The sequence below is a fragment of the Diceros bicornis genome, chromosome 18 (genome assembly GCF_020826845.1).
Source record: "Diceros bicornis minor isolate mBicDic1 chromosome 18, mDicBic1.mat.cur, whole genome shotgun sequence".
Classification (NCBI taxonomy): Eukaryota; Metazoa; Chordata; class Mammalia; order Perissodactyla; family Rhinocerotidae; genus Diceros; species Diceros bicornis.
Window position 1 is genome coordinate 36,393,081 of NC_080757.1, and position 25,327 is coordinate 36,418,407.

A 25,327-nucleotide genomic window follows, 5' to 3' on the forward strand; every position below is an offset into this window, starting at 1 on the left:
TCTCCATGGGTGGGTAGATACACGGCCATGGCCCCTGGCCTGGCCTACCTCCAAAGGGGCACATGCACGCGAGAGACAGACACAGAGACAGAGACAGAGACAGAGAGAGACAGAGAGAGAGAGAGAGAGAGAGAGAGAGAGAGAGAGAGAGTGAGTGAGTGTGTGTGTGTGTGAACACTTATTTAACATATGCTATGTTTCTGGCACTGTCCTAAATGCTTCATAAATATTAACCCATTTAATCTTCATATCAACCTTATGGGGAAGGTACGATTATTATTCCCATTTCACAGATGAGGAAACTGAGGCACAGAGAAGTCAAGTAGTTTGTCCAAGGTTACACAGCTTCAAAAGCACAACCTCACACCTTGCTCAAGCTGATTCTGTGTTTCTATACATCAGAAGAGATTTTCCAGAATTTCCTTTCAAGGGGATCAACTTGGGGCAGGATCACTGTTTTATCTCACATGTAGAAGCTTTTATTTCCTGACAAGTACTGGTTTGATAGCTGATCTTTTCTACTAAACAGACCTGAGTGTTGTCACTGGGGAGAAATCTACAAGTTAGAGACACGGCATCTGTGCCCCACCCCACCTGATGGGGGAGAAAAGATCCTGACCGCAGGGAGCTCCCAATCAGACAGGGGGCAGAGGCCAAGAGACTAAACAGGACCAGCGCTCAGGGAAGGCTTCCAAGAAGGCAGTGGGACAAGGCTGAGCCTGACTCCTTCTGATCTTGGGAGATGAGAATACTGGAGCCAGAGGGAGAGCCGTCGAGGGAACGACCATTCGGGGTGGGTTTCCTTCCTGGTTTGTCTGAACGTGGAGGTGTGTGCAGTCGAGAAGACGGCAGGCTGGGGAGACCCAGGTTCAAGTCTCAGCTTCTCCACTGACTCCACACGACCGTGGGAAGATCATCGCTGCTCTCTGGACATCAGTTTCCTCACCTGTAAAATGGGGGGAGAGGGAAGATGATCCCCAACGTTTTTTTCAAGCTTTGACATGATTTACAGAGTCTGTGCCAAGCATCAGGGGACCTGGCCCAGGTACAGGGAAGCCAACCTGTGTGACGGGGTGCTTTCTACGCAGCCACACGGGAAACATCATCATCGATTTCAGCTAGAGCTGCTGGACTTTCCACCCGCAAGCACCGCACCATGCAGCTGGGTCTAATGCTTAGTCTCCTTTCACACTCATTCAACATCCCTCTGCTTCCCAAGACACAGGGCTTGGAATACAGGAACCATTAATACGAGTGAGGTGACAGAAGGAATGTTGGCACCTTCAGGGATGATCTGATTACCTCCTAAGCTCTCAGGGCTCCTCCCCTGCAGTCACCCCTGGAGCTGGGGATTGGGGTTCAATGATAAGGAGGGCTTCAGGTAGGGGCAGGGCACACACTGCCCCATTGTGCACCTGCCACCGGAGGGAACGCAGCCAAAAGTGAGGTGGGTGTTAAATCAGAGAGCTAAGCCCTGGGATCAAGTGCTGGGGGGCGGCAGTGAAGGAAGCAGCAGGACAGCTGGAAGGATAGAGCACAGCGGAGCTTCCCGCACCCACACGAAAAGAGCCCGAGAGGACGGCCTGCTGGAGGGCCCCCCAGAAACCCGGTGGGTGGAGGAAAAGGTGAGTCTTATTTCATAAATAACCATTCTCTCCAGCTTGCATTTGAAGGCTGCCTTTTACCAAGGCAAAGTGGTTTTCATGAGCTTTTCAGAAATGGGTCCAAATCTCCAAAGAGACTTTCCGGTTCCTGGCCAGGCTGGGTGACTCCAGCCCAAGATGGCTGCCCCGCCATTGAGGTCCTGGAGAGGAGACAGATTGGAAGTGACTGAATTAGTCCAAGGCATAGAAAACAACCCACTCCTGATCTTGAAAGTTGGGAAAAAACAAGCTATGAGAGGCAAAGGGGTTTCCACTGCAGCCCAGCCCGGCCTCTGCTGGTCCCCGGAGCTCCAGCACTGCCCCGGGGACAGCGGGGATGGATGCAAGGGCCCCTGAGCCAACCCCAGCTTGCAGCCTCCGGGCAGGCGGCTCGCATTATTCTAGGGCTCTGTTCCCCTGTCCTCAGCCTTCCTGGAAAAGGAGACCCCATCCTCTTCCCTATTCCCAGACTGTCAGACAAAGAGCCGTCGTCCAGCATTCTGTATCCCACACATGTACTAGGCACTGTGCCAGGCACTGGGGATACAGAGATGTGAACACAGTCTAATGAATGTCACCCACTGTCATTCTCTCCACTATCGAGCCTTCTTCCCTCTCAGCTGAGCTGAGCACGCACTTCTTCAGGGGCTCCGGTTAAGGCCAGAGAGGGAGAGGACTCTGGCCAAAGTCACAAAGGCTAATGGAGGCATGAGAACTTAAACTCATAGCCCTTGGTCCAGAACTTTTGCCCCATCAGCTGAAGGATGAGAATGTCTTTGCCCAGGGTAGAGGCCTCCACCCCAGGCCACATGCCATGTTCCCCATGGGAGGCCCAGGCTCTAGGGCAGGGTAAATCTGGGACAATGAGGGGCGTGTGAGGGAAGAGAAGAGAGCAGAGTCAGAGTGGGGTTGGAGAGGAAGCAGTCTCACCTTGCCTACTGAGTGCCCACCCAGAGTCCATCAGCTGCCCCCTCCTTGTCTATGTTGGAGATATTTCCCAAGATGGAGCAGAACCCGTGCTCTGGAGCCAGACTTCCTCAGTTTGAATCTTGGCTCTATCAGTTTCTGTGTGACCACGGACAAGTCATTTAACCTCCATAAGTCTCAGTTTCCCCATCTGTAAAACGGTGACAAATCATAATCCCTACTACATAAGGTGGTTGTGAAGAGTCAGTGAGATTATGACACAGTGTTTGAGCCTTTGAGCCTGATGACCTGGCTTCAGGTTCTGGCTCCGTCTGTCACTTCACAGCTGGTGAGCTCCGACAACTTATTTAATCTCTCTGTGCCTCAGTGTTTCATCTGTAAAATGGTTACACTAATAGTATTTACTTCATGGGGTTTTGGTAAGGATTAAATGAGTTAATACATAAAAGTGCTTAGAATACTGCCCTCCCCGTCTCCTTGCCAACCTCCCCCCAACTCTAACTCTAATGGACTCTCTGCTTCTTCAGGAAGGCATCCTCCCCAGCATTCTGCTCCAGCTGCAAGAGGTGAAGAGGGGCAAAGCCAGGCAGTTCTTTGGGCTGATGGGGAAGTGGGTAGGAGGTGAGTAACAAAGGGGCGGGCCCAGCAGCAAGTGGTTCTGAGTGGGTTCCGTCACACCAAGCAGAAGCCCTAGCTTAAAGCCCAGGACCCAGGGTCCATTACTCCAGTCTGGTGGGGGTCGCCCACGCAATGCGGTGGGGTAGAGTGTCCATATAAATTATCATCCAGACCGGCACACTTGGAAAGTGTTAATTACACCAGGCAACAGGTGTAAATTGGGCTGTCTCCAGCACACGGGGAGTACAGTCACCGTAAGGGTGGTGGCCAGTGCTTCGCACCCCCGCTGGTGCCCTTGCCTTCAATACTGTGGATGACTTTGAAGAGTGGTGGTGAAGCTGGAGATCAGCATCTAGATGTGAGCAAAGCCAGGGGCCAAGCTGCCTAGTCAATTCTCTTTGGCTCACACAGAATTATTAAAATGAACGTCTGTTCCCTGACGGCACTCGCAATGTGGGAGTCATGTCCTGGGGGAACAAGGAGACAGCAGTTTTGGGCAGAGAACAGTTTTCTCTTTTCTTATTGTCAACATCATATATATTTTTAAGTGGTGTTGGTGAGGGTACCAAGAAACTGGCACTTGAATACACTGTCTATTCGGCGGACACTTTGGTAATATCCATCACAGTTGGACATATGCATACCTTTTGACAACAGTCTCACTTCAGGGAATCTGTCAGACAGAAATGCTATTGATACATAAGCCCTGAGATATTTGGACCAGAGTGTTCATCGCCAACTTTCTTGTAATAGCAAGAATTTGGAAATAACATAAACATCATCAATACAGGAATAATCAAAATATATTAGGCACGTCCGTAGCCTTTGTGACCATTAAGGATGAGGCAGATCTGTGGAAAGATATGGAAAGATTTCCAAGATTTTGGTTAAGTGGAAAAAGCAACTTATATAACAATATGTATGAATGGAGCCTACTTGTTTTTGTAAAAAAAACCTACATACTTACACACATATATATGCAAATGCATAGGGAAAGTTCTAGAAGTATAAATATCAAACTGTCAACAGTGGTTACATTTAGGATAGGAAGCGGAAGTAAGGGAGAGAGAGTGATGAGGGATTTTAATTTTTACTATACAAACCTCTACATTACTTGATTCTTTTTATAGTGTGCATGTATTCAAAGACTGCTTTTGTAATAAAAAAATTTCCAATAAAAATAAAGAAAACCAACTTGTGACCAAACACTTTTGGCCTTAGTTTCCTCCTCTACAAAATGAGTTTTGCACTGGGCCATTGCAGAGCTCTCTTCCAAATCCAACAACCCATGAGAAGCAGAGGATGGGGTATAAAAGAAATCTTTCTTGAGCTCGTACTATGCTGACAGGTGATTAAATCTCACAACAACATCCCATTTACCACCAGCGGGGAAACGAAGGTTCAGATAGGTTAAGTCCTTTTCCAGGGATGCCCAGCTGGTGCCAGGAGCCAATGCCTCCAAAGTCTGTGCACTTTCCACTACTCCACACCGCCTCCCAGCAGGAGCACCCAAGCGGCTCAGCCACACGAGGACAATGGGCAGTGACTGGAGTTTCACTGAAGACCCACCAAAGGCACCAAATCCCCAAGAGCCATGAGCTCTTCCCACCTCACCAAGACCCAGGGAAGCAGGAAGCGGTACAGTCCTCATTCCTTCTTTCTCCATCCCCCAGGAATACCTCCCATCCAGTCAGGGGGAAGAACAGGTAAGTGTTGTCCAGACCTTCCCCTCAGCATGCTCCCTGGGGAGGGCCAAGTTGTCCTGGCCACTAACAAGTCAGGGAAGTGGGGGAAGACACTCTGGCCAGGGGCACACCAGGCTGGCACTGCAGAGGGTGGAGCCAGTGTGGTTTGGCCACACATTAGGCTTCCTGGTTGTTTCCGTACAGCAGTGGTCTATGATGCCAAGGGAGTAGTTGCAGGAATAAGCAGGAGATGGGAATGAATCTGCTTCTGCCAAAGGTTCAAAATTACCTTGGGTCTAAAGCCTGGTTTTAGAAAAACTAATCAATCCATTTCCCACTCTGCACCTGGAAAGATCTTAAAAGTGCAAATCTAAACAGCTAGTACCTTGCCCAAAACCCTTCAGTGAAAAGATAAAAGCAAAATCAGAAGAAAACAAATGAACCTTTACCCATCACTCCCTCAGCGCCCTCAGGATCAAGTCCAATGCCCTAACATAACTCACCACATCCTCCAGGACCACTCGCACTTACTTGACTCCCAGACCCATCTCTCCTTCCCTGCCTGCCTGCCCTATCCCGATGGAGCTTGTCTCCACGGCCTGGGCATAATGCTCTCCTTGGTGTACTGCACTGTCCTCCTGGGTCACACGGCTCGTGTCCCTAGACTGGAACCCCTGCCATGGGCAGGTACCAGGTCTGCGATCTCCTCTGTATCCCCAACACCCAGCAGTCTCCGTCTGTTAGAGGAGCCCGCTAGGTGTTTGTGAAACGAAGAGTAGAAGGGAGGGAGAATGGAAGAGAAAGAGGAAGGAATTAATGAATTAATGGGTGAATGAATAAACCAATCCATGGTTTTTCCTCAACTCTCAGGATGATTGAGAAATGACACCACTTACGAGGCCCCAGCTCTGGCCCTGTCCCTGCCCTCCCTCCCTGCCCAAGACAGCCTTCCTTTGCTGCACTTTCTTTTTCTCTGTCTCTTTTCTCTCCATCACCAGGGGATCAGCAAGGACAAATGGTCCTGGACCTCCCGGGCAGGAGAGGATCACCTACAGAAGGTAGGTGAGAGCCTCTAGTGGATTGCAAGGTATCATGGGAAAGTGGCCAGATACTTTGCTGCCAGTCTCCCTAGCGGGGCCAGGCAGCTGGACAGACAGAACAGGCTCCCCACAAGCCATTAGGCAGAGGCCCCATAGAAGAGAGCAACTGGGGTACAGGGGAGTGATCCCTTTGATGATCCAGGCCTGATCCAGGCTGCCAAAGCCCTGAAGCTGCACCCTCTCCACCCCTAACACATCCAGGTACATTCTGCTGCCCCCTCTCAGGGCCAGGTGAAGCCACAGAGAATGGTGTGTAGTTTCTCAGACCCTGGTACATGCTCCTTATTCCCTCACTAATAATCATTGATCGTTAGAGAGTCATGCCTTTAGTCTTCAGACATTTTCTGTCTTTAACAACTGTAAATTAGTGCAAATCACCCTGGGAGGGTAACAACCTAAGCAGTTATCAGTTAACACCTTCTGGCAGGGGCCACAACCCCAAATGGGTCCAACTATATGTTCAATAAATGGATGGACAGGCATGAAAGTAGATAAGTGAATCAGGCTGGGAGAAAGATCAACAGCTCAAACTAGCCAGCAGAAGAGGAAGGGTAGGGGACGTCCCAGCTGGTCAAAGATGCTGAGCTCCAGTTTGCCTTCTCTAATGCCTGACCTCTTCCCCCAGAGCTGCAGACTTATGGACCCCTCTCTAGCTTCCCTGACAGAACACCTGCTCCTTCCAACACAGGCTCTTGGGAATAAAGATGGGAAAGTCTTCTATTTTCCCCCAAGATTTTTTTCTAAGTGTTTGAGCCATTCCATTCCTAGAGCCGTGGAAATCACCACAATACCAAATAGAAATGAATGTCCTCCATGCAGTGTGGGCAGGAACCTTAAAGTCATCATTTTTCAGGGATGGAAAGCAACTTGCCCAAAGTCACACAGTGAGCTAATAACAGAGCCGGGACTAAAAGCTGTGTTTACCGTTTCCTAACCCATGGCACTCTCCACATCCGCAGGAGGGCATTTGGGATTCTGAATACGGATTACCACTTCCCTTCCTTTAGAGAGGATAACTGAGGGTTGGCTCGGTTCTGCTCTGGAGGCGTTTACAATTGAATAATGGAAGATAAGGCAGATGAACCTGTAATTTGATTGCCCTAGATATCTAAAGCCAGAGAAATATGAGTTAGGGACATGGAGGGCCTCGGGTGCAGTGACAAGGGAAGGCCTCCAAGGTGGAGACAGACAAGACTCCCCTAACCACCATCCAGGTACAGAACCCTTCCCAGGAAGAGAGGACGAGGACCACGGGTCAGAGTGAGAGCCCCCATCGCATGCTTCCCAGAGGACGAAACCCCTTCTCTCCCCACCTGGACGTTACAGCTGACAAGCCAGCCAGGCCAACTTTCTTCTCCATGTGTCTCCTGTGCTCAACACTGGTGTGTCCAACCAGGCCCTCTTAACTCTCCGGGGTTGCTTCCAGGACTCTCGGTCTCAATGATCAAATGATCGTGCATAAATGCACTGCGTCACAATCACAAGCTGCAGGGACCTTGCCCTCCCTCAGCACTGAGCTTTTCACTGCATAACAGGATTGAGTCGCACCCACTTCTCTATCCCCTGTGCCCAGAACACAGTAGGGGCTCAATAAACGAATGAACAGTGAATGGCTTCTTCTGTGGTACAGGGTAGAGGGCAGGAATGTGGCCTGGCATGTCAGTAGGACAGGAGACCTTTTCCAGAATTGCAAAGGGAAATACTAAACAGCCCTGGTCTCCACCCTCAGGTGGGAAAAACAGGCTTGGGACACAGGTAAGGACGATGGCCCTGGCTTGAAAACAGACACCCTCTCCCTACCCAGTCATGATCTCAAGGACCCAAATCCAGTGTCTTGACTTGGAGAACAATTGAGTCCCCGCTCCTTGATTAATTCTCATGTATAAGGTGGCCCTTCAATTAACTGCTTTGCTTTTGGGACATGGGCAGGCAGTCATTCCCGGAGCATCACTTGCCCTGAGCACTGGCAGGAGCTGCAATGGGATGAAACAGTTCTCACTCTCAGGGAGTCCCCAGTCTGATAGGGAGACCACTGTCCCTGTCCCAGTGGTTTATAGGCAGGTGGGACAGAGGAACCCCAGATGATTAGAAAGAGGCACATCAGCCAGAATGAAATCCTAGACGGCAAACTTAGTAATAAGCATCGAGGTGCTCAACAAAGGAATGAGTTGGGAATTGTGTGGGTTCATTAATTCACTAGGCTACATAACACGTAGCTTCCCTGTGTCTCTCTCTCCAAAAAGGAGGAAATGTATTAAGTTTTTTGGGGCATTTGATTCTTTGGGGTGGGAAGTGGCTAAACTTTTTAAAAGGAAGGGAAGAAGGCACTGGTGGAGAGGGCAGGCCCTTCATCTGGGTGCTGGGGAAGGTTTTAGCAGAGGACTCTAAGGAGAGGCCAAATGGTGTCAGCACAACCAGCAGGATTCTACTTGACCTGCACTGAAACAGGCTCTGTCCCAAGACCGTTTATCATGAGCCCTGAACAAACCTGAGGCCTCTCTTCTCCATTCTCACACCTTATCCATGTCCAGTGAGAAATATGAGGGTGGGAGACAGTACACGCCTTCTCCTGACACTACTGCATAATTTCCCAGTTAATGTATTTCTCATTCCATCCACTCCTAGTTTCTAACCCACTAGCATCCTCAGTGTCTTCCCCACTTCACCCCAACCAGTGCTGTGGTCCCAAGAGGTGGTTCACTGTAATAACCCAACTTGAAGGATCAGCAAAGAGGTCTGAAGATTTTATTCTTATGTTTGAAGTTTGGGACACTTAAGAAAAATAGACGTCACCAAATATTTCCAGAGTTTCCTCTGTGTGCTGGAACTTCGCTAGGAACTCAGATGGGACTGGGAGTATGAAAGAAGTATGAGACTGGAATTTGTTCTTAAAGACCTAAGGACCTTACAGGGGAGTCAAGATGTACTCACTCTGTGCAAAGGCCACACCCTGCTCTCCAATGAGCCTTTTCAAACCCACCATGTCCACTCAAGCTTCTGGTTTCTGCACACACCATTCTCTTCCCATTTTGGTGAATTCTTACTCAGAGGTCAATGTCTCTAAAGCTTTTACAACCTGGCAACTACCCATTCACCCCCTCCTGAGTTCCTGAAGCACCTTCCACATTCTTCCATTACAGCACTTAATATATGTTGTTATAATAGTTTATTTCCTCAACAGGGTTTCTCAAGTACACAGACCTCATTTATCTTTACCCCAGTGCCAACAATAGTGCTCAGCACACAAGAGGTCCTTGGAGTTTTGATGGACTCACACTTCCTGTCCTCAAGATGTCTGTCTGTAGAGAGCCATGAAGGGGCCAAGCGCAATACTAGTTACTGCAATAAATAGCAGCTACCACTTACTGAATGCATATCCCGTACTTCTCAAACTCAACATGTCCAAACACTGAACTCTTGACCTACTGCCCCAACGCTACTCCTGTCATCAGCATCTCTACAAACAGCACTTCCATGTACCCAGCTGCCCAAGCTAGAAACCTGGAGTTACCCTCCAGTCCTCACTCCCCATACCTAATACATCCCCTGGTTGTTGGTTCTTCCAAAATCTATCTCCAATTCATCTTCTTGCTGCCTTCACTACCACTGTTAATACAAGCTATCGTCTTCCCTTGCCAGAAGGGCAGCAGCCTCCTGAAAGACTTGTTTCCCACCTTACTGCCAGACCCATCCCCATCCATTCTCCTCTGCGAGCATGACCTTTTAAAATGGGAAATCAGATCATGTCCATCCCCTACTGGCCACAGTTCAGTTTCCTAGGATATACCCAACATTCTTGTTGAGGCCTCCAAGGCCCTGTGCTCTCTGATCCTTCCCCCTCAACTGCCTCGCTCCTTACCAGGCTCTCTCAGGCCCTCACCAAGTGCTTGCCTGCCTCAGGGTCTCTTGTCAGGCTCTTCCCTTCTGAACGCTGCCCCAGTCCCCTCACTCCTCCCTTGGCCAATTCCTCACTGTTCACGTCCCAGGATAAAGGTCTTTCCTCAGACAGGGCTTCCTTGAAAACTGGACTCAACTAGTTCCCTCCAGTTATGCTTACACACCTTGTCCTTTTCCATTCATAGCACTGATCACAATTAGAAATCATGCATTTAATGTCTCATCCAGGAGATTGCAATTCCACATCTTTTGTGTACAAATGATTATTTGTGCATATATCAGCATTTTGCAAGACCACTTACCTTCACAACCATCCTCATTCTGCAGATGAAGATAAGCCACATGCTTGATGTTACACAAAAATGGCAGAGCCAGGATTCGAGGCAAGGTACCTTCACTCCACAGACTCAACCCCTACACTTAGTTGGTCTATGCCATAATCATACAGACAGGTGTCAGGTGGAATTATAAAGATTTCAAGAGGAATTCCTTTTTAGCCGGGCCATTTCAACAGGTAGGAAAGAAACTTCCAAATGCCTTTCCCCCCCTCCAGCATACTGGTCTCTCAAGAGGCTCCTTCCAGATCAAACCATTTTAGGGAGTGCTACATTCTGTGTCTCCCTCTTGGAAAAATCCCAAGAGGGAGGTTTTGAGAAGTCCTGAAGTCAAGAAACATACTGATCTTTCACTTTAACTTGGTATTTTTCAAGTCTGACTACAGTACCCTTTCAGCCCACACCGCTTTGTGTTTAATGGGACACACTTCGAGGAACGCTGAAGGGGAGGCTTTCCCAATACAAACAGGAAAAGGAATAGAGACTAATCCAGTCGCATGTTGAAGCTGTGTCAGGGAATGATGAAAGCTATGTAGGTTAAGTTAGCTTATGGACACTTGAACTTAATCCAATGAAAAAACGAAAGCCACGTGAATTCTTGAGCAGGGAAGTGATGAGCGTTGTCTTGATAGGATATTCTTCACTTTCCCTGATACACTTCCATAAGGAGGTGGCTAAGAATTCCAAGGCCAGGCAGGGACCTCAGAAGCAATTTGACTGACAGTTGAGATACGATGAATGACCAAACAGGTGACGAACTGGCTCTGAGGGCGCCATTACATATTATACGATACTACTCCCTGGAGTCACACAAGGTGGTGGCCCTCCTCTGGGCTCAATGGCTTCCCATCACAGGCAGTTGATGGAACCTACAAGGCCAAACTGAATTCTAGCCCTTGAGTTGCAAAGCTTCTTGTTTCACTTACCCATTGCTGTGTATCAAACCATCCCAAAACAATTAATGGCTGAAAACAATATTTTTCATGATTCTTTAGGCGGGCAGGACTCCTGCCCCTCACTATTCAGTTTAGCTCAAGATTCTGGTTTGGAAACATGTCGGCTGGTTTCCAAGAGCAAAAGTGGAAGCTGCCAGAATACCACTTCTGCCACATTCAATTAGTCAAAACAAAAGTCCAGCCCACACTTGAGGGAAAAATAGATCTCCTATTGGAAAGAGCAGCACACATCCAGAGGTGAGAGAAATTGCTGGTGGCCATCTCTGGAGATGATCTACCACACCTCTTTTTTTGTGAGATGATAATGTAGGTTTCTAATAACTTGGAATAGAGTAAACATAAGGTGAGCTGTTTCCAGAAACAACCAACCAGTGAAGAAGAAAGACTGGTTTCCTGGAATGAACATGACTTTTCAAGGATAAAGGTGTTTACATCTCACATAGAACATCTGGGAGGAGCAACGGAGCCCAAGTTGTGCAACAGCACAGGTTATTTTCTCCACTCTTGGGCACAAATAAACAAAGCCCCAAACCCCAGAATGGTGGCAGCATGACCTGCATCTACAGGTATTGCACAAGACAGAAGGGACAAACTGATATTTCAGCCCCAGGGACATTTTTCACCACTGGGCAGTCCTTTGTTTCCTTCTTAGTGACATCCATCGGCATTTTGTTGAAGATACCACAAAGGAAGTGGGCAATTATATTGCCCCCATCAGCAGGAAACAGTCTGGAATAGGCAGTCATACAAGTTTGTAGCAGAAAGTGCTGGGGCAAAACCAGTGGAGGTCCAATGCTTAATTCCATGGTCCCAATGAATAGCAAAAGGTAGTTTCTAGAATTTCTAGCACACATATTATTTAGCAGAGGAGTTTTCATTTTATCCTTATAACATGCAAAGCCCTGGACAGCATTTTGTACATATGTGCACCAGAGGCCACAGTGGGCCAGGCCTTCTCCCGCAGCTGTCATGTGACATCACTTGACGGGACCTGTTACTTGAGCCTGAACACACAAACTAGCTTAGGGCCTTGGGTGATGGTGAAGGCAGGCGGAAGGCAGCGTTTCTGCCTTCTCACTGGAGCTTTCTCAAACCATTTCATAACCCCAGTCCAAGAATGGACTTCAAAGGCTCAATTTCCTGAACTGTACACAAATGTGTGCATATTTGCACTATGTGCATTAAAAAAAAAAAGACTCAACACTTTGAATAACTCAAAAGGTCAGAAGAAAAAAAAGGATAAGGACACTGTGACAGCTATGCTGCTTGATCCCAGCACCTCATAAAAACCTCACTTCCTCAAAGGCTTATCAACTGCTCTTCAAAGGAGGCAAAGGCAGGCATGGTTACGACTACCCTAGAAAAGTTACTAATATACATCCAAGAAGCTGCTTTTCATTTGTTTCATATTCCAGAAAATGTGTACTATAAGCAGGCTGTGGTCTATTTTTCTATAGTGGCTTTTCCCGTATAGCCTCCACCTTGATCTCAACCAACTGGCTTCACATGAACTCCATTCGAGGCCATTCCTAACCCTAGCCAGGGCAATCCGCCCAGAACTACAGGGACAAACCAAAGCTGAGGACAAGTCAAAAGCACCGTCTTGCCATATAAAGGGTATACCGTACTGTTAAAAATTACTTAACATGACTCACTATTCCCTTGTGAGAAATGGGAAAACAGGCCCAGAGGCATCAGATGACTCACGACAGCATTGTCAAAAGTGTGGGATTTAGCACCAGAGAATTTGCTCATTCTGTTTCTATAACCCAGCAGCAAGAGCTCTGAGCCTCAAACTTCCTCCTGTGGGAAGGGATATGATACCCACCTGACAGGGCATTTTGGCGAGGACTGAAGGAAACGCGCAAGTGAAGGGACAGTGCTTACTAAACAGCTTATTCCTAAACCAGACGCAGAGCCAGAATGAGGCACATCTTCTGCTTTCTGGTTTAGATCTCTGGCCCCCAAATGCTGCTTATAGGATCAACTATACTCAATCCTTTTGTCTGAAAGTTTTCACCAATTTACTTTTCTTGCAATGGAAGCCACTAGAATGACGGGGGCCTGTGGATGAAGCAAGGAAATCGAACTAGAAGGGAGAGGATGATTAATCATTAAGTTATCAAAAAAGCTGAGGAAGCAAATGGTAGAGGGGAGGGTGCAGGTTCTCAAGTTGGACAGACCAAAATGAGATTTCTGGCTTCGTTGCCTACTGTGTCACCTTGGGCTCCAAGTTTCCTTCTGCAAAACCAGTGTGAATTCCTACTGCACAGGGCTAAGAGGAGGGTCAAACAGGGCAGGATGAAGGTATCCAGCACAGTATTGAGCATACAGGAAGCAACCAGCACATGCTAGAGCTCTCTTCTTGCTCCACAAATAGAGTAGGTGCTTCTGTTTAGAGGGTCTCAGGAGCTAGATCCAGGAATAACTCGACTTTTGCTCCTCTAATGAAGGAGCCTAAGCAGCTGAGCTGCTTTTGTGTAGGTAAAACGGAGTCAGAGGGGACAGAGAATCTGTCTCACTAGAAGCTGCCAAGGAAGTGAACACTCTGTTCCCATACCTGTAAGGGATTTAAACCAGAGAAATCTTCCTTTCATTTTCAGGTGAGGACAGGGGGCGGCAGTCAGTGGAGGCTCGGGACTCAGACTGTGCACAAAATTTCAGGTGCCTTGACCTCTCAGCACTCCATTCTCATGATCCTTATTACCTACTTCAATCTTTTTAAAATGTGAGAGCAGACTTTCCCTTTGATATAAATATTTAGAACAGGGAGATCTGGGCACACATCATTCTAAGTGAGTGTAACAGGGGTCCTTTTATAACCTTCAGCTTCTTTCCATCCCATCCTCCACCCCCAATAAGTGACACACAGGACTCTAACCTTGCAAAGGAGGACCCTTAGCTTGTCTGCTGAGATAGCTTCACATCACTACTAGCCACAGTGAGCAAAACCACCCCAGCAAATATGATTTCCACCCTCCTTCTTTCCACCATACAAATATGTGTCCGGCCTTCCTTTTCCTGCACTGGGTAAATGCAACAGGAAAATTACTTTCAGACATCAGCTACTTTCAGAAATCATCTCAACCCAGGAAAGTCAATGCGTAGAGGCAGTACTGCTCACTAGTGGCAAATGAGCTTGGAGATGAGAAGGGATACACCTGTTCCCACCTCCCACAATATCAATTGTACCCACCTATCCTAACTTTCTGCTGGCTCCTTTGCCCTTGAAGTCAGAGGAAAATGAACTTAATGAAAGAATGAATAATACTAACTAATCATTGCTATGCATATCTATTAGTTGGAACCAAAGTGAGGCAGAAAGAACATATCCCAGCAACTAGCCAAGTTCAGAGTAAGCAGTACCTCTATAGATAGCCTGCATCACAGACAAAAAAATTCCACAGCCACAAACCACATCCCTCAATTGAGCAGTCAGTTTACTGCTAGGGAAAATAAACCCCAAGTGCATTTACCATTAGTAGCAGGTCAGCTGCATCATTTTCATATATAAATGAGAGCCCCTGGGTGAAACAGACTTGAGCAGAGAACATGCTTTATTGAGGAGTAGATATAGAACAGCACATTCTACCACATGAGGGGAAGGGCAGCTTCTGTAAAAGGCCTTTACCCCTTAAGAAAACCCCCAGTGAAGTTGCTTTTGGATAAATTTTAACAGTGACACTGAAAACGGCAGGGAGCGGCCATTGAACATGCTTAAAATTAGCTCCCCTAACCCACAGTGAATATAAGTAGTGTACAGAGATGACAAGAGAAAGGCACAAATGACCAGAGTCGGGATTGTGGTAAGGGCTCCACATGAAGACGACAGTGTTATAGGAGACCAAGTTGGGAAGGGTGACATGTCATACATCAAAAGCTGCCCCAAGATAGCAGGTTATAATGGGCTACAGAGAAATTAGAGGGAGCATCTCTTCCTTCACTTGAACAACACCAAAAATAGACCAGAGAATAGGGGGATGGTGGGAAATCCCAAAAAGGAAATGGAGTTGTTGTTCTTGGAAGGGCATAAGTACTTTAGTCCTAGAGGGAGGGTGAGGCACTGTTGAAAAAGAGAAGCAAACCTTGGCAGGGGTGGCCATTCTGCCTTGCTGAGTCATGGGCTGAGATACGGAAGTCATTTTCAATCATTTTCTACTTCTCCGAGGATGTTCAGACAAAATCAATGCAACTTATGTGGAAGTCTAGGTGTGCTATATCAGACTGGTACAGGTGAAAAGGTTTTTGCAGTTATGATTAACCAGTTAACATATGCAGCATGAAAGGGAGAACTGGAAATTATTTTGGCACCTGCAAACGTAAAAAGGGGCAGGGAGTAAAGAGAGAGAAAACATTTACTGCTGGACACTTTCTGGTGAGGCAAAAAAAGTATTCATTCCCTTCCACCAAGACACTGCCCACTGCCCAAGGTGAACTCAAACCAAAACACAGCATCACCACCTCTTAATTCTTCTCTCCATCTCATCCAGATATATGATGTTACCAAGACTAATCCCTGGGAGAGTCTTCAAAAGTATTCGGCTCTGGTCAGCCTGATACTGATCAAAAACACGTCTTTCAATAAAAATGGAGGAAAAAATTTAAAGCAAGATGAAATCCAAAGGGAACAGACCACTCCCAGTACACACACACTCAGAAGTGTTACCTCTTTCCTGTCCCTCCAAAAAACACAGGTAAGGAATAACCGGAAAGGTCCTGTTGGTGGCAACCGTACTTGGAGGTCTGGTGACCGGGCGGCAAGAAGCACTATTACAAAGTTTAGAAGACACAACACAACCTCATGGAGCTAGAGAACATGAGGAGAGAACCAGTGACTGGACAGGTACAGTACCAAACAGAACACCTTGGGTCAGTGCTACGAGGGATCTGCACTCAAGTCTAATATAGATCCCATCCAGGCAACCTCACTGAGGCCGAAACAACAGTTCCTCAGAACCAGCGTCTGCAGTGTACATGAAGGTCGGAGCCAGGACAGTCCTGAGGGGGATGGCCTTCCCAAAGGATACTGTACTTGCCAATCACAAGAGCAACAGAAATGACAAACAGATCCCTAGGGTACGGATTCCTACTGCTGGGGTTCGCTGGCTCGGAGTAACAGGTCACTTTAAGTGCCCTTGGGAGGGGTCCATTTTAAACAGCTTGGATCCATGGTTTTATTGGAGTTGGATCTTTTGGCCTCTTTGGCTATCCACTCATCAATCAGGTCCTGGGGGAGAACAATGGGAAAAATTATTATATACATTCAACCAAAATGTCTTTATATATGGATTCCAAAATGACTGTTAGCAAAGAAGAAATCGCCAAAAGTTTAATAACATGCTAAGGAGTGAAAGAGGTGTGAGAAAATTATCTTTCGATTTACAAAATGCTTTCCTACCTAATCCATTTCTTCCTACCATGCCCTCAATAAGACCTGAAAATCATTATTCATCTTCCCTTATTATATACATGAGTCAACTAAAAAAAGTAAAAATGGGGATGAGTTGAAATGGTATCTGTTAAAGGAATTTAAAACCACTTCCACAAGCCCTGGTGTTTAGAAGATTCCCCTCTACAGATGAGCATCAAATGACAGAAGTACTGTGCAACATAAAGCTGTTTAACTAGAGCTGCTTAACTTGTGTCATCCAAATTTGAGACATGAGCTTACCAAAAGCTTCTGATAAGGACAAGGTAGGAGATAATCCTAACAAAGGCATCACTGCATGCTAAAGAAGTGAGACCAAGTAAAAGGTGCATGGAGTAAAACTCCTTTAAGAAGGGAAGGTTACCTTTAGGGTGGTTAAGGCCTCACTGTGCTCCGCTAGGTCTTGAGGGGCACAGCAATGAGCAGGCAGCTGATAAAAACTTTACCTGTCTCTTCAAAACTAGGTGTTTTCCTTTCCAATACTTGAGCATCTGAAGGGCTTGCAGAGTGCTGACAATGTCCACAGGATTCACAGCTGTCTCCTGGCTAATTTCTGAAACAGAAGAGCTACTGAGAACACGGCCCAAGTACAGCTCCTCACCCCACTACCAAGGCTTCCTTTTCCCTTAGAGAAAATCCAAATATACTCCATATGGTTGGAATCTTCGATACTCGACCCAATCAGGTCAGCAAGTGTGACCAGCATTCATCTGACCAGCCCAAACAGCTACAAAACAGGGATATCACAGCAAGAAACCACTCTTAGCCCCTACAGAAATCAAGGTTAAGGACAGACCAAACTAAATTCTTCCACCCTTGCTAAATATACAGGGCTATATTAGAAGCTCCTGCATGTGCCAAAAGACTTGAAGAAGTTTTTCTTCTTCCTTGACTTTTGTTAAAAACTGAAGTGTTAGCGACCCAAGATTTGCTAAACTAAATCACATTTCCAGTCCCAAGAGCCAAATGCTCTGGAATCCTTAGGCATCTTTAGTGAGGGTCTCTGCAGTGGCCCATATACAGCAGGCCTTCATTTCTCTTATTTAGATGAAATACAGAAAGGCATATTATCTTTGAAGGTTGCAAAGCATGAAAGGCGCCAAGCAGAAAAGTCAGGATATGCAGTGGACTTCACACATTGGGCAAGAACCATTCTAAAGAGTCAAAAACCAACCTTTGATAGAAATCTCTTTGCCTTGGAAATTATGCAGGTAACGGAGAAGCACTTCTTTCCAGTAACTGCGATAGCTTATGAGCCCCAGATCTGAGAGTGGACGTTCTGGGGAGCCAACTTTTTCTTCCACTTTGGAAAGCAAATAACCTGCCAGGGGACAAATACACAGACGTTTTCTAGCAACACTTTACATCTCTTCCTAATAACAAAGAACAATGTGCCAACACGGAAGAAGGTTTAAGAAGTACAGTCCCCTTTGCAACATCCATCAGGGTTCAGTTATTCAATGGAATAACTGTGTGGCTGTTGTAGAGCATGCTGCCTTTGTACACACAAAAGGAGAAGAATGTCCATTTGCATGTACATCTAACAGATATTCAAAACCTCTGGAAGGCTTCACTAGAAACTTTAATAACAAGGATTATCTGCAGGAGTATGCTGGGAACAGGATAGATGGGAACTAAGATGGAAGCCATTTCGTTATACATAGCTTTTTATATTTTTCAAATGTTTGAACTTTAGAACAGATTATCTCAGTACCACCTATGAAGGAATAGGGGGAACTCGACTCTCATGAAGCCTCTAGTTCTAACACCTAAACATCTAACATTCAATACTGTGGGGATGCAGTCAGAAAAATTCATACTCTGGGAAACTCTACTGGAAAACTAACTTGCTTTCTTCAACAAATAAATAGCAAAGAAAAAAAAGATATAAAGTGGGAACTTTCAGATTAAAAGTGATTTACAAGCCACATCTATTGATCCCAACATATCAATTCTATCTGGATCTAAGTAAAAATAATTTTTATTTAAAAAAAAAAAATCAGAGAAATCTGAATACTGTAATTTATGAATTTTAAGGAATTTTTTGGCTTTTTAGTGTTTTTTAGGTGTAATAGACCTTATCTTTTAGAGACAGCAAAATAATTGAGGGTGGGAATACAGATAAAACAAGACTGGCCATAAAATGGTAATCATCACAAGGGGTTTTATTATATACTATTATTCTACTTTTGTGTGTGTGTGTGTGTATATATATATATATATATGCATGTTTGAAATTTTCCATAAAACCAAGTTTATGAAATAGGTATTACCTATTCAAAGATATACAGTCTCCTGCTCCCCTTAGTGGATTATGCCACTTCCTGGTTCATCTCTTCCCAGGTGGCTTAAAAATCACAGGACTGGAAGACTAATTCTAAGAATTCTAATTTTGACTAAAGTATGTCATATGACAGTGGACACTGAATAAAATACAGCTGATTCTCCGTAGGTACAGTAGTTATGTTCTATAAAGTGAACACTGAATTACTGAACACTGAACCAGTGCTCCTAGGGGAAATAGAGGGTCAGGTTCCTGTGAGCCTCTGGTCACATTTTCATCAACCAATCAATATGTAATCTTGTTTTATACATTTCTGTTTAACATCTTAATATATATTGTTGACTCATTAACATTTAAACAATGGGCATGGCCCACAGCACAATAACCTATGTCTGAATGAAGCCTGTGTAACACAAATATTTTCTCTGTAGGGCACATCACAGACTTTCTGGACAGCATTTCAACACTACACTCAGGGGCCATTTAAAATCAGCAACAAAGCATAAAAATATGAAAAACATGGCACTAATGGACCATGAAAAGGACACTTGTTTATACTAAGAGAGCTGAAACAAGGCACCTTGTTTGACCTCAGCCTGGAATGTGTGGTGACATTTTTTATTGCTGTGCGTATGTCTGCAAATGACCGCAAAAGTGCCAAGAGTATTGATTTGGGATTACAAATATTCTAGTGAGTAGGCAAATTCCCAAATACAGAATCCATGGTTAATGAGGCCCAAAGCCTCTATCAGGTATACAGATTGCCTCTAGACAAGTCCTTACAAAACCGAAATCCCTAACATCCAGGAACAGATTTGAAGCCTTAAGCATGTATGTGCTGTTTATAAGTCTCAAACTGGGATAATCCTAAAGAGCTTACTTCACCATTCTCTGTATCTCCTACTATCAGGTACCAACTCAAGATCCTGTATTGAGTGTTCAATGCATTATCAGGTCAGCTGATCATGTTCAGGTTTTTCCCACTTACTCATTCACTTAACAAATATCTGTACATCCACTACATGCCAGGAACTGTAGAGACCATAGGACAAAAAGACAAACAATATTCACATGGTCCCTGCCTTGTGGAGCTTGAAACTCAGCAGTTTCACTTACTGAAATCAATGAGCATCTTGCCATAGCCCTGTCTCATGTACTGAGGCATGGTAAGGATGCAGGACACATTGTAGTTGAGGAATGAATTCTTTTCCTAAAATCAAGAGCAAATAGATAAGCAGGTCATGAGGGTTTGGAACCAAAGGTGTCAGCAGTCACAGAGAGATACATAATAAGGCTGCTTGTAAAATATCTGGCTAACCAGTCCTGGGGAGTGGCTATCAGGCTCACAGCTGTTACGTCCACACTCTTTATGATGGCCAAAGCCATTAATCCCAAGATTTAACCTAGCTCTCAGGTCTCCAGTCTCATTTTAAGGGGGCTGCCTCTAGGTACTTTTACAGTCACAGAGCAGGGCAAGAAGGTTTAGACTGCTGAGTCAGTCTAGAGCAGTTCTTTAAATGCAATTTTTCAAAAGGGGGCTGCCTACTGGAGAAGGGAGGGATCCCAAACAGTTAAGGCCCCATTCTAGAAGGGGAGGGGGGTCAAAAAAGTCAAATCACGTACTGTATGATTCTATTTATGTGAATCGCCCAGAACAGGCGAATTCATAGAAAAAGAAGGGCTGGGAGGAATTGAGTCAAAATGCGAAGTGTTGCTTATGGGTACGGGGTTTCTTATTGGGATAACAAAAATTGACCGTGGTGATTGCACAATGGTTGCACAATTCTGTGACTACACTAAAAACTACTGAATTGTACAGTTTAAATCAGTGAACTGTATATTATGTGAATCATATTTTAATAAAGCTGCTATATTAAAACGTCATAAGCAAAATCTGGCCTGAGTCTTTAAAGGCACAGTGGCGTTATGACTGAAGGAACACAGCCAGAAAACCAGGCAAAAGGAATATATTCCTGGTTTTGAGTTAATAACACAGAGGAGGGCAAAGCCAGGAGAGTTGGCTTGACTACAAGATGTGAGCTTGTGGGTTAGCAGGCAGGGCCCTGGCCAGTAATTAATAAGCAGCGCCAACCCACAAGTCCAGAAATGAATAAACTAGAAGCTTTTAATAAAGAACTGCACATTTTCATTAAATAATCTTTGATACATGGATTTGCCCTTTTTTCTTTTTTTTTTAAAGGGAAGGGCTGTCATCATTGCCCAGGGTACTGCCTCTTCCTGTCAGTGATTTGAGTCCCCTTGTGCCAACATCAATCACCCTGCTCTGGCCATTAAGTTCTTGATCTCCAGACCCTGCTGACCTTTGAAAAATATCCAATCAGGTGACAGCCAGTGTTGTCCGCTTCTGTCATAACATAGAACAGGAAGGGTTCCACATCATAATATAATGTCTTGTGGTCCAGAAAAAGCTTGGCCAATAGGCATAGATTTTGGCAGTAGATCTGGAAGCAGGAAAACAGAGTTCGTGTGTAGGCAAGAGATTCCTAAACTTATCAAAGGCCTAAAATTAAAGATCATACCATTACTGTTAAGAAAGCAGAAATTGTGTATTTTGGCCAATAGAAGATCTTTACAATCTTCTTTACAAGGTGAAATGGAGACAAAACAAACTCCTTCTGAAACCTGTGAATATACAACACTACCACCCTTCTTTCTTCCGTCACCACTTTTTACCTTGTTTTTCTTGCCATCCACTTCAAACACGGAGATTGAGCCTTTGCGATATATCTCATCCCCGGGTGGGTGTTTCCACACACACTTAGCCTGCAAGAGAACGGAATCCACATCAGGGAAACACACCTTCCCAACAAGACTGCTGCTCAAAAGGGAGAAGGAATCACAGGTCAAATTTAACTAGCTGAGATGATGGACAGTTGGACACACTTGAGAACATACAGCAAAACAGATTTTCTTCCCCCAGCAAAACAATTAAAGGCTTCTAAAGTCACTGTAATATATTTATGGTATTTTTATAGCAGTTTGGAACAAGTTTTCTGGATTATATTCTGGCACCGTCTCAAACCAGGAGATTAAAATCATCTCTACGTAAATGCCAGATAAATAAAAAATACCCTTGCTTATTATAAAATGCCTTGGGCCAACAGGAAATTCTTAAGCAGCTTACTTTGAGCAGCTTAGAGTTGCTAAGTAAAGGCAGGAGTACTTCACGCTCACCTTTACCAGTGACTTCTGTCACCACCTAACCATTATGGTCCTCTTTTTTTCAGATTAGAAAATAGATCCACACTGATAAAAACCATCCCCACCCCCTGCACGAAGCGTTCCCTTTGTTATATAAGGGAACGGGAAGTAGTCCTTCCGTGGCTAAAAAAAAAAAAAAACAACGGGGCAGCCTGGTGGGGCACTTGGCCACAAGGGGGCACAAGATACCCATTTCCTCACCCTCTATTGCTAGCAAGATTCAGTGCAGCTGGTCAGGCATTTCTGTAAATAGGTGAATTCTTGAAAGGTTTTAAGTAAATACATTTACAAGTATCATTTAAAAAACATACGTATGTATATAGAGCATTTACTATTAAATTTTATTGTGACTTTTGATCAAGAATCATGCCCCAATTTGTTACATGTAAATACAAATATTTATTAACTGGAATTGCTTCAAGAAAGCTCCACCTCTAGTTTGTTCCTAACTCCACCCTTTTCTTCATGCTAGCTCTTTCCAAAATTAAAAACTAATGCAACAATTATTTATTTAGAAACAGAAGCCAAACTGTTGGCCAGACAGCCAAAGAAAGCCCATTTCAGTGATTATGCCTGTAGCAACGGGAATCAGAAGAGGTATGGATTAAAACAGGTTTTTATTTACTGAAACTCAATTTTTATAACTCATATAACAATAAATCCTCAAATATTCAGAATATTTACTTGATTCTCAGATTTATCTAGACCCTTTGTTTTCCCCCCTACTACTATTTCTTACCCTTTCTGGCTATTTCATCAGTTAGTGCCACTAAATAATCAGAAACAAAAAGGAAGAAAAAGGGCATAAATGGTAAGCAGTTCACATCAATAAAAACACCAGTCTCACGTTCACAGAGCAAACTGTATTTTAGTTTATCTCCATGGTCTACAATCACGGAGACAGCCTTGACACCATCATCCCCTACGCTCTAGTGTTCTCACCAGTCCCCAGCCATCACCTCCCCTCCAGCACTCGTTCCCCAGCCCAAGTAAAGTGTGCTGGAGTCTGGCGTGCTTAATTCACAGCGGTGGTTCTGGGCCACAAGACTATAGACCGTGCGCTCTAGAGCTGGGAACACAAAAAAGCAGCATGGCCACACTGGGGAGAAAAGCCTCACGACAAAAAGCACAGGAAGCCTGGGTTGTAGATGCTCAGCATATGGAAATCCTGGGAAATGAAGCTAGAACGGGAAGGAAGAAGAGACACCCTAAAAGGCCTAAGTCAATTTATGTTGTGACTATAGAAACAAGAAAAAAGGTTTCCCTGTCTGACAGACTAATCTCTACCCCTTACCCTTTCCCATCCCTACTCTCTGACAGAAATTCCCTTTAAGACAAGACTCGTCATTCCACAACTAGGGAAAGAAAAATGGCTTAAAGCTGCAAAATACCTAGTAAGCCTATTTGTCAATAATAAAATCAGATGCAAGTCTCTATTTCTATTTTAATAGGAAGAACGCTCAGAAACCAGAAAGCACTAAACGAGGGAAAGGAACCAAAATTTCATAATTTGTCTCCCTTAAATAAGTGTTCATTCAACACACACTTATTGCACATTTATTATTGCCCACGCTAGTTGCTAGGGATACAGAGGTGAGTCCCGTTGTCCCTGCCTGTCTAATGAAGTTTATTTATTTTCATCTAGTTTGGGACACAGAAAAACTATAGGCAGAGGTAATTCATATCCCAAGGAAGAAATGGAGAAGAGCAGGCAGCAAGAAAAAAGACAGGGAGATGTGTATGACAGGATGTCGTTAAGGTGAGCATCAGCCATGCCATAGGCTGTATACTCCCCTGCTCAAATGTGGCTTTCAATTTCCTACGCCTTCTTCCCATTGCTGTGGACCACTGAGAGATGCTTGGACTGATGTCATCTAGACAGACAACAAAAGCTAGAGATCCTACAGCTTATCACTATCATGGTCATGGAACCCCAGACAACTTACCATGTGTCGGCGGAGTATTGTTTGGCTCTTCATGTATTTTAAGCAGAATTCACACATGTAGAGGCGTCCCAGTCGTGCATATTCTTCAGGATACGGAGAATGGTACCAAGTATCAAGCTCATAGCGACCAAAAGCAATTGTTTTAATCATGTTGCTCCCCTCTGTGATTTGGCCTTGCAGCCTCAACTTCTCCTATTGAAGAGAAGAAATCAAGTCAAAGGAGGATTACAATTGATCACCTTTGTTTTTAAAAGCCTGTAGTAAGCTTACGTGCATGTTACCATGCTAGGCTATGGGAAAAAAACTGAAGACAGATTTGGCTTCTAACTCATGAAAAACTTGCATTAAAGAGGGCTACAACGGGCATGGATAATCAGGAAGGCTTATGGAAAACTTACTATCCACACTGCCCAGAGCACAGGTCTCTATACAGAGTGGCTTTTCTCTGCTCCCTACCACACTCTGGGCCTCATCTTTTGAACATCAGAACAAGTCCTTGCTAAAATTTCGTTTTTATCAGCCTGAACCAAACTTGATTATAAAAGACAATCTACTACAAATAAAAACTCCCCATCTTTACAAAACATTCTAAAACTAAACAGAAAAGATTATCTAAAACGTATTTTACGTATCTGCAGAAGCTTTTATAAAGCTGTGTGGATCTGTGTGATGCATACCCACAGTGGCCACCCTCTCAACTCAGGTCCTTGAAAAAATATTTTTGAAACATAGACGACGCTTTAATTCTGGAGTCTAAAGTCTGGAAAGCAGAAAATATTTTTGGATCTCTATCCCCACTCGTTGCTGCAAGTTAGCTACAGAAATCATTTTTAACATAACCAGGTGGAGAGTTGTGACAGGTTAGCCTAGGAAAGGCTGTTCCAGAGTAGGACAGAGAAAAGCAGCAGTAACAGCCCATGCCAGCCAAGGGCAGCTATCAAACCCTGCCTCCCACAAAACTTGCAACAAGTCTATTCCGGGATTTTTAAATTAAGTATTCGATATTATTTTGAAAAAAAAAAAAAAGGAAGATGAGATTTGCTTTACAAACTAAGTTTCCCGGAACACATTTAATCCATTAAAATCAGAGGTCAACTCAATCACAATTTTCTTAAAGCAAAGTTGTTGAAAATTCTGCTAGGGTATCAAAACTAAATGTTAACTAACAGAAAACCATCTTAATATATAAAACTTGGCTGTGCTGTGTCAAAGATTAATTCTAATATAGCTAATAGGGGCTGGCCTGGTGGCGCAAGTGGTTAAGTGCACGCGCTCCGCTGCAGCGG

The 25,327-nt window shown here is 44.8% G+C and overlaps 1 protein-coding gene across 5 annotated transcripts in view; it reads right to left on the minus strand.

Annotated features, from left to right (window-relative positions):
* Positions 1–218: 218 nt before the first annotated feature.
* The window catches only part of KAT7 (lysine acetyltransferase 7), a 45,243-nt gene continuing 20,134 nt past the window's right edge, over positions 219–25,327 (minus strand). For 4 of the 5 annotated variants that reach the window (XM_058560719.1, XM_058560721.1, XM_058560720.1 and 1 more), the window contains 7 exons: positions 24,042–24,233; positions 21,568–21,657; positions 21,195–21,335; positions 19,990–20,083; positions 17,764–17,910; positions 17,036–17,142; positions 14,701–16,388 (listed from right to left, as the gene is read on the minus strand). In XM_058560719.1, coding sequence (XP_058416702.1) covers positions 16,287–16,388; positions 17,036–17,142; positions 17,764–17,910; positions 19,990–20,083; positions 21,195–21,335; positions 21,568–21,657; positions 24,042–24,233 — 873 coding nt within the window. In that variant the 3' untranslated portion in view covers positions 14,701–16,286. Of the gene's footprint in view, positions 947–1,648; positions 1,805–14,700; positions 16,389–17,035; positions 17,143–17,763; positions 17,911–19,989; positions 20,084–21,194; positions 21,336–21,567; positions 21,658–24,041; positions 24,234–25,327 lie in introns of those variants that run through there. The other variant, XR_009222712.1, reaches the window with a different exon arrangement.